Below are 16,827 nucleotides of genomic sequence, written 5' to 3'. Positions count from 1 at the left end.
TCTCCTTTACCTTGAGCATTACATGCAGTGCAGTGCATTACTGCAAAATCTCTATTTACAGAAATATCTAGTTCTCTCCTGTGAAGACCTACAGTATGTGCTGAAATGAGAAGGTGGGTAAAGAGCATGCAGCCTGCATTATTGACAGTCCTTGAGGGCTATTTAGATCAACGCTTAGAAAATACTTTCTGTCTTTAAGATAATGAAAATGTATTACCCGGCCTTTAGTTTGCAGGGGATGTTGGTAATAGAGATTGGCAAGACAGTCTAGCTCTCTGCACTCATATTCATCACATTGGTGGTGCTCTGTAGTTGCCACTCTATCGATCAGTTGGGCTTTAAATCAGTCATAGCTAAAGGGGATGTGTAATGATCTTTAAAACGTGACCCATGCATGGCTGCTCCTAAGCAACATCCTTCTTATCAAAGAGATAGTGTACTAAAACAGCCTCCAACAGAGCAGCGCACTGTATTTTATATGAAAGAAGCACAAGTCATGTTCTTGTGTGTTTAGGATTGAAAGAGAAAATGTGCCCAATGAAAGAAGCCAAAGGCAATACAATGAAATATTACACATTTCTCCATAGCATTTAGGGAATTCCCAACAAGAAATGTATGAAAATAATCATGTTAGTCTCATATACTGTATAGTATTACTGTAAATGCACAATTTATTCGGAATCTGCAAAGATGGGTGCACACAGAAGCCAATATTTGTTTTTGTTTTCCTTTGCACATTGCACATTTCCTGTAATGTGTCTGTTCCTGGTCTATTAAATGTGTCTAGAAGCAGCCAGAACCCTTCTGCACAAGGCCTTGCACATCTGGATCATGATACTAGGAAGCTATCACTTTCAATAAGGTGGGCTTGGGGAGTACTAATGTCCTCACTGAATCTTTGCTGCAGCAGCTCTCTTAATTTAGTGTTGGTCTTATATTAGTGCCGGAATTGGATGAAAAATTGGAAACCATATGGTATAAGATCATGTGGAATTAAACAGAAGTTAATAAGGACTTGAAATATTTTAAATACTGCAGAAATTTTAGTTTCTAATACAAGATGCATTCTTACCAGTTAAATGTATGAACCATTGGATTTACTGTACAATATACTGGGTTTATCATCAGGAGATACCTTATGTATCATTTCCTCAGTTTACAATGTTCCAATAATCCAAGACATTCCTGAGAAGGATTTAGCAATTTCAAAAATAGATGTTACACATGCTGATATTCAAATGACTTTTTTACTTACTGTATAACAATAAGGATTAAGGCGCCTACATTTGTCCCTAAACCATCTCACAATCGGATAACACTTAGCAAAAGTGAAATACAAATGCTAATTGCCCAATATTGTTTTTTTAGGCTTATTACTTCTTTACAAATTCATAAGCATTTGCCTTAAAACATTCTGTATTAAATTCAGTATCCAGTCCTGAAGTGGAAAATTAAATTAACAGTGATTCTGTGGTGTTTGCCTTTTTTTTTTGCCTTTTTTCCAAAACAAAAAAACTGCAGTGTGTTGCAGCCAAAAAGCCATCTGCTACGCGGGTGTTAAAGAATCTGGAGAATCCAATAAAAAGTGGGTAGGTGCTTGTACAATCCAGGCAGAGGGGATACACACCATTAGCTAAGTGACAGAATGAAAGATGAGAAACTTTGTAGGGACAGCAGAGAAAAAGATTAAAGAGGCAAGCATGGCAAATTTTTCTTTAATAGAAATCAGGGAGAATAAGCTAATGTAAAGCATAAAGTAAAAGGCTTCAGAATATTAGCTTGATGTTCCATGCCCCAGGTAAAACAATGAAAAGTGAGCTGTTATCATGAATATGATCGGAGCCAACGGGAAACTAAGTTTTCTTCTGCGCAATGTGTTCTTCAATTACAGTTTTGCAGGGGTACAGTAAAGCAGGTTTTAGGTCTCTTTCAATGTTGTAGACTGTGAAAAGGGTTAAATTGGTTGTGTTAGTTAAATCCATCTAAATATCCCACTGTGTAAATACTCAATTAACAGTATTATGCAAAAAAGCTCAAGACAGGGCAAAAAAAGAGATTCTAGGGACTGAACCTTGAAAAGGACAAATCTATAGGAGCCAATCAAATATTTCCTGTATGACATGGAGGACCCAGAGATCATTTGCAAGAATACAGGGAGAACAGGGAGAACATGCAAACTCCACACAGCTTGTCAAGTGGACATTTAATGCAGGATCCTAGAGCTATGACGCAGTTTTAACCATACAGCCATCTAACCAAGCACCAAGTTAATAGAAAGCAAAATTAACCAATTAAAAGATCACATGAAATGGAAACCGGGAATAATGTTACTCTAAAGGAACAGACAGAGACATACTGTACAATCCACTATTATTCACATTTTGTTCTGTTCACTCCAAAGATTTTTGTATTTAACAGACCTGAGATTGAAAATCATTATGGTCATAATAGTAATAATTTAAACATTTTTCTTATTATGGATACCTAAATCACGGACTAAAATGTATTTTCTCTGTCTCTATATGAGGAATCTGCATATCTGTGTCCTTGAGGATTTCTGAAGCAGCATATTATTTTGCTGTCAGTCACCCATTCAATTAGCAGCCAACCTCAGACTATTGTAAAAATTGTTTAACGTATAATTGTCTATTTAATCCACTCCAAGACTATAGCATTTGTTTGCTTGAGATATTCAAATTTAAACTTGTTTCAGAAGTTAATGCATCAAAAAACCTGACTGTTCCATCCTTTTCACACCCTGTTTAATAAGAGATAAAAGCTCCAAGAGAGTGTATGGAATTTGAAAACTCGGTTTCACAACACAACAATTTATTTATTTTTGTACATAAAGAAATTCCTTCCCTAACAATCTCCTTCTGGATAGTTCTTTTACAGCAGTAATTCTTAATCATAATGGTATCTGTGTGATGAAACAGCATTTTTTTATTCTCAGAAATGCTCTGTATTCATGATTCATTTGTTTAGCGGACATTCTTATCTAACAACTTGCACTAACAAGTGCCACAAAAAAGAAATAATGTAAATACAATAAAAAAATACAAATGAATGGGACTTGGGAGTGGGGGAATGGAAAGAAGAAAAAGACAGTTTAATGGAAAAGTCAGTAGGGGGTAAAGGGAGAGATGATAAACTGGAGATGTTCTTGGACTGAGTGGTTAAGACACAAATGACTGCTTTGAAATAAATGTGTGCAGCTATAGGGAGACAATGGAGAGACTGCAGTAATATACAGCAAGAGATAAAATGAGGCTGAGAAAAAACAGTTAGGCAACTGCATTCTGCGTGAGTTGGAGAGGGCCAATAGTCTAGCCAGGAAGAACTTGAATAGTCCAGATGGGAGTGCACTGCTTGGAGTAGTGTTGACGAGTTAGTGTGAAAGGGGCAAACCCTGAAGATATTGTTCAGGAAGTAGCAGGACAGGGTAAAAATAAAAGATGTGATTAGGAGAAAGATGGATCAACAATAACAAGGAGTTCGTGTGATGAGAGGATGGTCTAGTCAATAGGAATACCGATGGAGAGGTGAAAAGGTTGAATTAAGAAGAGGAGGTAGGGAAGAAAAGGAGGTCAGGTTAGAGAAGATGAGGTTGAGATGATGGGACACACCCACTCCATGTGTTAGGAAAGGGTTCTGTTCATCAAGTCTTAATGTCACCCAAAGTTTACGTAAGTCAGAATCAATCCTTTCTCAGTGGTCACATATAGAGTAGAATACATATGGAGAATTAAAATTCATGATATAGCAGTGATCCTCCTTTCCCTAGCTGTGTCAGGAAGTGAGGAAGGAAGGAAAAGACCAAAATTGCAGGCTCACTAAGTTTTATTGTCCTTTAATGATTAACGAGTGTGTGCAGATCACAGAGGGGTGCAGATAGCAAGAGCATGTAGCATTGGCTAGAAGTCTATAAAAGTAGAGAGAAAGGAAATGTCCCCGTTCAAAAAGGGGGAGAGAAATGAAATACCAATTAATTAAAACTCTATGAGCAGAATAACTAAATAGCTTATACAGCATACACTATTATGGCATCTGTAAGAGGTTTTTACGTAAAGTCGAATTTCCGTATGTCGAATCTTATGTAACTCAGGGAGAATGTGTACAGCATCCAATATATCAATGGATACTTTTTTTTTTCTTGAAAGCTAAACATGGTCACTCATCACACTCAAATGCAAATCTTTATAATGTAACAAACAACAGAATTCTTTCTGGTAGGCATTTTAAAGTTAAAATAATGTTTGTATCGGAAATTTCAGTACTTCATGAACACTACACAGTCTGTCAGGAAACAAAAAAAAACATTCAAAGAATAGGCAACTGTCCATTGACCTTTAAAACTGACATTCCTTTAGAGAAACGTATTCAATGCATCTGTGGGAAAATTTGCCAATCAAATTAGCAGGGGGACATGATGAAATACAATTCTATCTGATGATACTAACCTTGGTGCTATTTATTTTGAATTTCTGATGCTCAATCAACTAGAGAATCAGTGCAAAGTTAAATCATCAACAGAAAGCAATATTTCATTCCTATAGTAGGTTCAACCTAATTGATTCCACATCAGAGCAGTCTTTGGATTAGTAAAAGCATGCCAGACTCCATGAAACAACTGTTTCGATAATGTACAAAATCAACATATTTTAATAACGAGATATACAGTATTTTACATCTTGAGTCAAACATCAATAGGATATAAATGTGACCAAAGTCATATCAGGTTTCCGCTGTTTACTAAATATTGGCCTAAATAACTCTTTCACACACTTCTATAGACATACTGTACACTATGTATAGTATGTATAAAATAATTTAAACATCTGTATATATACAGTATCTGTATAACACTGTATATATTAAGTCACCTGTTCATTATTTTACTTGTGCTTCAATCAATTATAATGTGATTTAGAGAATTCTATTTAACATTTGGCCATGATTCTGATGCTGTATTGAACATCTGATTGCCTTGGTTGTGCAGTAATGCCAATTTTTATTCTCCAGCAGTGACCGAATGGAACAAAAGCAGAAATTGAACATTCTATAGTAAATTTGCTTAACTACCCTTGTATAAATCTCTTAAAATTGAAAATTTTGCTCTCACTGTTATTGAACTATGCTAACATTTTTACTTCGGTGTTAAAGTGATTCTTATTTGTAGGTGGACTTCTGTAATTCATATTGTAATGCTAAATTGTACATTTACATTTTATTAAAATATTTTCAAGTGTTTAACTCCTGTTAAGCATGACTCTCTAAATACCGGTGTGCTGATTAAAGAACTAGCTTATATTGACAAACATAATTTTCTGTGTATAAACTCCAAGTTAGTGGTGCAACATGCCTTTTCATTTGAGTGCCCTAAAGGCATTTCCCAAATCCCAGATTCCAAACGATTTTAGTCCATATTGAATTAAATGAGTATCATAGCATCTAATTTCATTCAGTGATGCAGATATAAATAGTCTTGTAGATTCTTAAAGATCTGACTGAAACCATAGCATGCCGAATAATTATTTGTGATGCTCCCAAATTTTTAGATTCTTTTTTGGAGCAAAAAAAGCAAATCTAGTTAAAAGTTTGAATGCATAAGCCTCAAACCCAAATCTAAGTTAACATGTTAATCATGTAAAGAGCTGCCAAATCCTTCCACCCACACATCCACCCAAAATATATTACGGTCCCATGCTGCATATTCCTTAAAGCACTACCAAGGGTAGTGATGTGAGGGTTTTAATTTACTGAATCAATTAGAAATTGGAACAATAAATTGTAAGTATGCTTTAAGGCTGTTAGGAATCAATCGGACAAAATAATAAGCCATCGTAGCACACGGATTCACAATATGCAATCTGCAATTTATTAATGCAATACCAAAACATGCATAGTACTACATATGTGAATTGATCTGCTGTGATACAAATGGTTGCTCATTTACTCAGGGATTACACAGATGTTAACAAAATCAGGGTTAATAAAATATTTTGACTATAACATTTGGTATAGTCTACCTCGTAAGTTAAATCAGTCTTATGTAACTAATCACATTCATATTTTCAAAAACAAGTAAATATCCATTTTCCGTTCTGAGCTAACCTTTATCAAACATGTTTAGAATAATAGAACAACTCTCGAGAATTATAATGTAAACATCGAAGCGTAAATTCAAAGACCTGCTGGCCAGGCATTTTTTTTGTAGAGGTTAAACCTCCTGCTAAAGGAGCTGGGCTGGCTTCCTCACAGCTGTCCAATCTCCTTCAGCTGGCTCTGTGCGAGGATTTCCCGTGGCATGGCTATATGAAGAACATTGCTTAGCTTGGTGCTGAAGACAGCTCCTCGGGGAAGTTAGCATTGTGCTGAATTTTGCTTTTTAAAACAGTCTGTGCACAGCATCTGACTCGGGTCTGTCTGCCAGTGAGATGGGTGGGGGAGAACTAGGTTCATTCCAAGGTATAGCTTTAATATTGAACATGCTCTGATTTTCAGTCTGCTGACAAAAAAAATCCAACTGTATTCATTTCGTTGTTTAAATAACAGTTGGCTTGCAAAATAACAGCTGGCTTGTGAAACACAAGATTTCTGACATTGCAGAGAGAATCTTGAGCAAAGTTCTGTTTACGCACGGACACACTCTCTCAACTTGGTGTCATGAACTAGTCACGGCTCGGGCAACATGTTGTCAGATTGCCAAGGTTCAACTGTCATGTAGTGTCTTTCAACACCCTGGAAGTTCTTAATCGGTTGGTCATCCTTTGGGTGATTGACCATGACCTATGACCTAGGGTCTAAGACCTAAATGGTCTTGGTCAGTCTTCATGGGAACCAGACAGAGATGCTGATGTTAGATAAGTCATTATCAGGGAGACTGAGAATAGACCCAGTTTATTCTGTCTTGGTCTGTGTTACAAACTCGGGATATGCTGGTATCAGAGAAGTTCTCTTTCAGTTACATTCCTAATGCTTTCCTCTTAAACTGGTAGGGTTATTGTCGGATTCAGGCAAGGGAAAGATTATTAGAAATCTTTAATAACTTTTTCTTAACTTAATAACAGGTTACACTGAATTCATATTGTATAACAGGCCTTTCCTCTACAGAAGGGATATATATTTATTTTAGATTGACAACAGTTACATGTTATTTTCAATATCATGTTCTCTTACATCACGTTCTTACTTCAGAAATTTAAAACTAATTTTTAAACTTGAAGACAATTTAATCTCCTTGACCACAAAGGGAAGCTAGAGCTGACTGGGAGTGATTTAATATATTTTTGTAAACTCAGATGCACTGGAATGATTTTCTTTCTATTGGATATAGTTTGATATTACAGCCTAAAGTAGTTTACCAAATTACTATATAAAGTTAAAAAAATAATTTCTGATTGTCTCTGTACTTGATTAGAGAAAATACGTGAAGATTTACAGGGAATACAGTTACAGCTCTGAAGTTTGGATGTACATTAGACTTGATGAGCTTAGCTTAATTCTCTAAGTGTTGGCATCATTTAATCACTTCTGAAGACATTTGTAACAAGAAAGTTCAAAATTCATTTGTGGTAATGGTCACACAGTGCATTCAACAATGCCCTTAATTAATACCTTGTCTATTCACCACTAGCTTAAACACGCAAATACAAAAATTGCACAAACACCCCACAGGTATACTACTCTATTAAGTCTATAAAACAACAGTTGGAGTAGTCAGTAGTGTGGGTGATGTGGTACATATCCACCTAACTTGCAAGACTATGATACTCTATATACTACATATTCCGGACCATGATACACTAATAAAACAGTACAATAGTACTGTTGATACATCTTAGAAGCAAAAGTCTTGAATGTCACTATTTTAGTCTTGAACAAAGAAGACTACGAGGGGACCTAATACAAATATTCAAAATCCTCATAAGTATATGCAAAGTCAACCCAGTGGACCTCTTCAGAATGAACAGTCGAACATGAAGTGTATTGTAAGTGAACTGTATTGAAGTACACAAAGAAGTGAAGGCACTTCTTTACTCAAAAGCTGGTGGGAGTGTGGAAAAAACTACCCAGCCATGTTGTTGAAGCTGCTACCCTGGATTTTTACAACAGCTGGATGAGACACTTGGATAAATTAGGCACTATCTACAAAATGATCTAGATCGGCCAAATGGTCTCTTCTTGTTTGTAACGGTTATGTTCTTTTGAATTCCTGCAGCCTTGTGACATTAAAGGGTTGTCTGTATCATATTCTGGCAGTGTTGACTCATCTGATGACTATTCAGGTTATGGGTTCTCCAGGACGCCCAATTTGAGGGACATTCATGGGACATTACATATACACTGAGACTAGGCTTACTGCATGTGCTTTCTGTCAGGTTGTAGTACCGTTGGAGTGTGGTGATGGTCAAATAAATAGGCCCTGAATGCCACATAAATGTCACTGCCAGCACATTCCCTCTCTCTTTCACAAAGCCACAGCATCGATGCAATATAAACAATTACTGAACCTGTGCGCCTTTTAGACCTGCAAGCATGACCTTTGTTTTTGAGAACTCACGAGCACCCTACTCTTGTAACATCTGTATTGACGCCTTGCTCTTTGCAATTCCATATTGAGGGGGTAGATATGTGCAAAACGTAAGGTGAGTTCTTAACATTTTCTTTAGTCATGTTATAATTCAAGTCAACCAGGTTGTTAGTTTTGCTTGTTAGCAATTAGGCATGAAGCAATGTATCCTACTGTTAATATCACGCAGTATACTACTCAAATTACTTCTTCACTGAGGGAAGTGCTTCCTCATACATGGTTCAACCTGTGGAAACTTTTTTAAAAAGTACATGGTCTCTTCTCCAACTCATGACTCTTCCTCATCTTGCTTTCCTTATGCATGCATATTTCCTCCAAGTTAGAAGGTCAGTTTCATATTTTTCACATTGGTACGAGCACCTGATTTCCATGATGTCTTAATATGTTCAATTCTTTTGCTATTTTCATTTGTCAAGACTGAAGGTGAATAACATAACATTTTACTTTTAATGATATTTCATTACTTTCATATGTTGAATTATAATTCATGTTACAGTATTTGCAACATTTAAGGGTGAAATCTGTAAGTTATGTTATGATGAATGTAACACAGACCATGGGAACCTAATCTCTTATTTCCCTGAGAGAAACTTGTACTGTACTATAGTAAAGTACGCTTTCTTTTCATATTAACATGCCATTAACACCTGTTTTCACTACTCCCCTTTATTCTATAGAATGAATAAAGCACCATTGTAGTTACATTTCAGTTACAGAAATCAGTCATAAATCTTTTTTGCAAAGTAATTGTGCTCATTGCAGTACCATATAGCAGTGTCTACATCTGTCCCAATAGAAAAGACAGCTGTTCAAATGAAGGAAACATGAGAGAATAGAAGTTTACTTGCATTATTTTACAAAAGCTGCAAGATATTCTTTGTCCCAGAATCAGCATGCCAAATTCTTGCAGAACAGTCCACATTGTAAAACTGTATTAATTTTTAAATATTATTCAGTTAGAAACGAAACATATGCATTTATATATAGTGCAAACCTACACATATCCAATTGTGTATAATAATTTTTTTGGGTACGTTAGGGATTTTCTCTATTGTGTGAAAAATGTGTAAAACATGAATATATTGTGCACACTCTTATATCTTTGTAACAAGTGTACAAAAAGTGCAAATGTGGTTTTCTCAATGGACATTTCTCTTTCCAAGAGGTTTACTTTATACTGGCAGGAACCTTTTAATGAGCTGTTTTCGTTTTTGGTTGACAAAATTATGAACACTATCTGTTCTGCCTCTCACTGATGCAGGCTTGTGCAGAAACTGTCTTTGAAAAATATAATAGCTTCCTTTAAACCCATACTTTCTTCAAAGCATGAATCCTAAATCATACATTTTGAAGCACTGCATTCCCAAGTACTATCAACTGTTTACATGCTGTTTATGTGAGAACAGTGGTGCTCTTGAATCCTCAAGCTTGGACACTTACAGTAATTAGTAGCTATTTGTGGTACACTTAATGATGAATAATTCTGGACAAACACCTTAAAACGATTAATGTTACTTCCCTTTACAGATAATATTTCAGGTTTCATATTATTTGATATTGTTTTGTTCTATCTATGGAAACATGAAGCTTTTATTCACATTTACATAGGGTACATGAAAACCAAATATTCTATGGAAACTTTCTGTTACAGTTAAAGGTTACACAAAATGCTTACATTTTCAGTACAATGGTATTTATATAATTTAAACATAAACTATTTACCTTTATATCACAGTGATTTCAGTCGTATGTTTAAAAACTGTACATTCTGCCTGACAATTACACTTAACACTGCCATGTCCAGTTATTATTATTTATTTATCTAACATTTATTTATTTAAACATTGATTATTAACATTTGTATAGTAGCCAGATCTTCTTTAGAAATGATCATTTTTTCTCAGCTGACCTATAAGGTTAAAGATTGATATTTACTTATTGGGTGAAATGGGAGTACACCAGGATTTTGCTATGTGTTGTTTTTATTATATATAATAGTATACCTGTATATACTGTATTTATTATTGTTACAGTATACAATAGTAAATTTAAGAATGACCTCATGAAATGAATAAATACGGTTCACATGTTCCTGTATACAGTAAATTTCCCCAAATAATCTTTTTTGGGACTCCTTGGTTAAACAATTAGTAAATCAGTATTATAATTAATTTTATTTTTCCCTTGCAGGCTATTTACAGAAATATATTTTTTTTGTTTTGATTGTAGGACAAAATAGGATAAATTGGGTATTACTGTTCCTCTCTTATACTGTATATAAGCACTACTTTCTGGCTGGAAATATTTACTTACATAAAATATACTACATTTATTATCAAATACAGTACATCAACTAAAGATATGAATAATTTCATATAAAGCTTATATAGAACATAATTAAGGCAATCTATTGAGTAGTTGCAAATAATGATTTTTGTAGGTTGGAAACAAAGGCTTTTAATTCAACTTTGTTTTGTTTTTTACAAATCACCAAATTCCCATTAAGATTTGTATGCATTTTCAATGCTATCTTTTCCGTTACGAACAATTCCTCAATGAGGCTTCAAAAGCAGGGCTAGAAACAAAGAATAATTGGACAGTGAATCCCAGTTGACCATTTTGGTTTTCTAAAGAGTCTTCCTGCAAATTAATTAGATTATGCAGTCAAACACCTTCCCACTTGTTTTTGCTGCATACTCAATATGCACAAAATTACATGGACTTATTTATTATTGACACCTGTGCTTCACTTACAATTAATACTGCTAATCCTGGGTTTACATTTACTGTCAGCCTGTCATTTTTTTCTTTTTTTTTAACCAATCGTAAGCCATAAGCATTGGTTGGCTATAAAGGTGCACAGCAGCTATTTTTGCAATGACAGTGCGGTGAGGCAATATGAGAGCTGTGTGCTAATGAGCTGATACTGCAGAGGCAGGGGGAGACATACTGTAGTACAGTATAAGAGTACAGCAGAAAAGACGCAGTCCAGCTTACTGGGACAGTTCACAGTGAGTCTCTACTCAAGTACAATTTGACTTCCCAAGCCACTTGAATCTCTTTGACACAGTGGGGAAGACAATGCTAATGTACTAATTCCCCAACGACAGATGCAGTTGTTTTTAATACATAGTATAGCACACATGGTAAGAACAGGAAGACATAATAAAAGATGAAATATAACTAATTATAACTTTTCATCTGCATATCTTCATATATGAGGGGGAAATCACTTAACTGGACTGATAACACGAACTTTTTGAAACATAAAGTAGCTACTGAAGCTGTCAAAGAACTATTACAGAGTAACCTGAAAACATACAGCATGCACTGACAACATTTGGCAGAAACAAAACATTTTAGCTGAAACAAATCAGTTTAATTGATTTAATGTAATACGGTTCAAGCAAGGATAGCTGCTCCAGTTGCTGCTTTCATTCCTTAGAGAATATAAGCTTATTTCTTGTTTCATGACGTACACAGGTCTTCTTTAAGATTTCTTTACTTATATTTAGCTCGCAGTATGTTCTGTAAATCACTGTTTTGTACGTCAGCCTTTGTATTTTAAACATTATTGTATATTAGGTCCACAAGTTTTGCAGCTCATCTTACTGCATTTGCGCGTTTCAATTTGCAATGAACAATTATGCAATGTTCATATAAATTATGTACTATGTTCATATCAAATCTCACTGATTACTTCATGTTTATTTTTTGAATGAATGTCACAGAAAACATAGTACTGTATTCCATAAAATCACATATAAAATATGACCCAGGAAAACCATTCTGGAAACCACACAATGCCAATGGCCTGCTATTTATAACACCACATAACTCATTATGGCAATGAGTACTGTATGTGTTAAAGCCATTTGGACTTCAACCATATCACGCTAATTTGAAATAATACTATGTTTTTAACAAAAAAAACCAAAATCATTCAGAAGCCGTTACACAAGGCTTTTGCAATGCACTTTTCTATATCTTAGTCATTGTGCATTTTATACTGAAATCTAGATATATACTTTCAAAGAAGGGGGAATCAAAATCATTTTTATAAAAGTGGAATCAACAGTACTAATGGAAAACCGGTCTTGAAAAGACCCTCCTCCTAAACCACTTAACATATTACACTTTTTTTTATACAATGATTTACTGCTTAGAAACTGAAATTACATACACATTCTTAAGGGCTAAGAGTTCATTAAAGACTGTTCATAAAATAAAATCTAACTCCACAGACATCTGGATATAAAGAACCCTATGACCACACTGCAGTGCTTACATACAGTATGTGTAGGCTCACATAAAAACCACCTCCAGTGACCTTGGATAAAACATTGCTCAGAACATACAACTGCAGACAAATGGCAAGCTCTCTCACACTAACATCTGTAGATAATCCGAAAGGAATTTACAAATTTATGTCAAATACAATATAACTCCCCTTTACAAAGAAAATGAATTACAATTAGAATAATGACACTGTTCTGTTCTGACACAGTTCTGACACTGAAATATTCTTACACATTCGCTCTTAATGATGCCATAATTTAATTTCTTTCGAAAATCGAATACACATTATAGTCATACATTTTAATGTACTCCGGTTCTTCATCGATACCATTAATATTTGAAATAATGAGGCAATAATAACGTCTTACGTGCTAACATTAACAACGAACAAAATATTAAAGTACTTTCATTTTACTTTGCCGTACATGATTTGCTATTTTTACTTTATGAACTTTATGGAGATTCTGATCGTTATTTTTTTATGAGTGAATTTCGTGTCTTATAGATAAATAAGAGTGCAAGTTCTTTGTAGTTTGCTTATCCGTATTGATCCAAATGCGTGGTGGCCCCTAGGGATTATTCTTTGTATTAATTGTTTCTGAGAACGTTTCGCCATGCACTAATGATTTGGGTACTTTGGCAAATTGAGATGATGAAAACAGGAAATATTTAGTAAGCACATTCCTCAATCCCACCTCAGGATCTCACAAACAATATTAGGACAATCATCACATACTATAACTACCAATAAACGGCTGGCCATTGAAAATCATACGTTTGTGACAGAGATCGTTTTAAAGCTGCATTGCTGTTAAACACGTCTACTGTAAGTGCCGAAATCACTTAATTATATTAACTGTTAAATATAAGTATATATTGTAGGTACAGTACATTATAGGTATTTGTATATATACTGTAGGCATATATTACGATTTATGACCTACAGTACATGTACTGTACATGCTGTATATTTTCCCTCTGTAGTCGTGCACTCCACTTGCTTTTCAGAAGAGTATAACCATTATTTATTATGAACGGCAAATGTTTCATTTCCTTTAATTTTCATTAATCTGTGTAATACATTTAGGATTGTTAGCTCAAATAAAACGAATGTACATTTGCAAAAACATACGACATACGTTGTATTTTACGAAAATAAATATATTTCAAGTAATACAACGCAAACGTTTGATCGCTGTTTTATAAACTCAGCAAAGACATATGTTGTTCAGACGGTCAAAGGAAACTTCAAGTCAAAATAGTATGTAGCGGTATACTGCACTGTAGGTACTGTACTTTCACATCAAGGAAATTGGAAGAGCTACAGTACATACATCGTACAGTTCGAAAATAAAGCCACAAAGCCCAAAATGCAATAAAGCAGAGCATAATATTAAAAAAGATAATTTACTCACACGCATGTGTGACAGAAAAACTGTTTGAGGATTCTAGGTGATCTACATGGTAGTTTAGATGGAAGGGTTTTTCGGTCACATTTTGATTTGTATTGTACAGCTGTACTGCAAACCTAAAAGCGCTGTGCTCCTGCACGGTAGATCGCATGAAAAGTCCCCCTGAAAGAACAAGAAGGAGATGCATAAATTAACATGGAAATGGAATCCATCCATCAGCTGAGTATACCTCGGGAGAATGACAAAGGTACTGTTCATCCTCACTTTAAATCATCCACAATGCAAGGTATCGGTAATTGTGCAGAGATGTGTGTGAACACAGAAATCCAACGTGTTCTCTCCCAGAATCTATAAGACGTAAAATTCAGAATTTTTATAGTTCGCTACGAATTAACATTTTAGTATAAAGTACGGGTGTCAAGAATTCCGATTTGCTTTTGAAAAACCGAACCAGATTGAGAAACTCATCTCAAACGGTGAACCAGCTGTGTAAATTATTGCTCAATTGGGCATTTTTGCGCATTAACAGTAAACGTTTCGAAGAAGGTGTACTTGTTGTGAATTACAAACTTATTTCTGTTTTGCTACAGTATGTTCACACTTTCACTCATATATGTACCGCATGACACACAAGTTTAGGTAAGGGTTTAAAGTGGAAAAAATGAAGCCTCCAGTACCAAGGACTGGAGCAATGCAGAGCTTTCAAAAGAACTGCAATTTTCCAAAAGACCTCGAAGCGAGTTCGTCAATTGCAAACTTAAAAATGAATTACTTTATAGTTATTAAGCAGTGCTAGCGATAAGTCAGGAGCTGTGCTGTTTTCAAAAGATTCTACAATAAACCATATGAACATCACACAGAACAAATAGCATGTTTGTCTTATAAGTTTGAAATAAAATTACTTACCTATATTTATCTGGTTTGGAAAGCCAGCGAGGGATTTACCAAAAAGGATAGTTAAAAAAAGGACAGTATGCAGAATTCTGCGTCCCATTTTCTGCAACCTTTAAATTCAACTCCTAAAACGAAACTGATACGGCAAAATCATGTACACAGCCGTGGACGTCAAGAAAATCCTTCAGCTTTTATTTCTTTCACAATGTCCCACTTGGGTTCATTGAGGTGCAAGCAGAGTTGCAGATCAAATTTTCTGCCACTGAAAAATCCAGGGACTTATCCCAAAGATGGTGGTAGAAAGAGTACCAGATCTGATTGTGAATAAGGCTCTTCCAATTGGGCCAGCAGGGGGAATATTGATCAAACTTGATCTGACGTTGAATTAAAGCAGCATCTCATAGCATCCCTGCAACTGCAGACCTACTGTAGACTGCAAAGCACAAGTGCTGCGTTTGTCAACACTGAGGTGCAATCAATAGAAACACACTAGTCTCACGTGGACTGTAATTTTAAATAACCATTGATCGTTTTTAAAGCTGCAGAAGCGAGTTTTTACTAGAGCAGCTTTAGTATAGTCCCGTAAATTATTTGCACGGAAAATAAGCGCTTTGTTATACCAGCGATTTCAACGCTAACCTTACGGGTTCAGTTAGTACTACTCGCCTCGACTTTAATTTTATGCTGCTGTAAAACGAAACGTGAAAATATTTAGATGATTTAGGTGCTTGGAAATAATCTAAGACATCGGAATACGAAATAAAGAATCTTTACGTTTCTTTTAATGCGATAACACGTGTATTAAGAAGCTCACACACGAGGGATTCTGGTGTAACCTACATAATGGTTATTCTTGATCGTTTTTCTCATACCAACCTTCTTATCTCTAGTTTCTGAAAATAATAGGATATCCTTGGAATACTGGTGTTCGTTTAGAAGCCAATAAATAAATCCATTATGTATGATTAAATCCATGATCGCTGGTGAGGGTATGAGGTGAGAGATGAAAAAATACCGGACAACGTTTAGGTGACTGAGCTTGCAAACTACATACTGTATCATGAGCTCAATGTTTGTAAGACATGTTATGTGCAATGGACACAATGTCATAGCAGCTACCAGTGCACATTTTTATTATTATTAAACCCAAATCCCATTTGATAACTTCCATTTCAAAAAGCGTATGGACACATTTTTTGGCACAGTTTTCATGTCACTCACAATATACAGTAGTTTACAATACAGGACTGTTTTCTACTTTTCAAGTGTTTTTACCATTTTAAGGTAAGATGGTATATCACGAATTGGTAAGGTTTTCACAGTTTTTTATTGCTGTACACAACATTAAAGCTGTCAATTGTAATTAAAATGACAGATAAAGCCTTTTCTTCTGATGTGGTTTACACATGGACTATCAATCATTTAAACTTAATTTCAAAGCTTTTCGCTATACTGTTTAAAAATATGTTTTGCATATGTTTGCAGTATTTTAAATGTATTTTTCTGATACTTTGTGCTAAAAACTGCTTTACTACTTCACGGCTACAGCTACAGTATTACATCTAGTTGGCTATTTTAACAAAAACAGCTATTTCTGGTTTCTTGTTCCTAATTTATATTAAACATGAA

General features: G+C 35.0%; 1 protein-coding gene across 4 annotated transcripts in view; it reads right to left on the bottom strand.

Moving 5' to 3' along the window:
- LOC148653797 (glutamate receptor 3) overlaps positions 1-15,707 on the bottom strand; it is a 137,468-nt gene extending 121,761 nt beyond the window's left edge. The window contains exons 1-2 of one of the 4 annotated variants that reach the window (XR_015924842.1): positions 15,211-15,707; positions 14,308-14,466 (exon numbers count right to left, since the gene is read on the bottom strand). Coding sequence is in view for 3 of the 4 variants with exons in the window: in XM_088596731.1 (XP_088452857.1) it covers positions 14,308-14,466; positions 15,211-15,298 (247 nt within the window). In the remaining variant the exon portion in view is untranslated. The remainder of the gene's footprint in view (positions 1-14,307; positions 14,467-15,210) is intronic. The other 3 variants (XM_088596731.1, XM_088596729.1, XM_088596730.1) reach the window with 3 other exon arrangements.
- Positions 15,708-16,827: the final 1,120 nt, after the last annotated feature.

This window comes from Lepisosteus platostomus, chromosome 10, assembly GCF_059453375.1.
Source record: "Lepisosteus platostomus isolate fLepPlt1 chromosome 10, fLepPlt1.hap1, whole genome shotgun sequence".
NCBI lineage: Eukaryota > Metazoa > Chordata > Actinopteri > Semionotiformes > Lepisosteidae > Lepisosteus > Lepisosteus platostomus.
The sequence above is the reverse complement of the archived record's forward strand: the minus strand, read 5'-3'. Positions and strand labels throughout refer to the sequence as shown.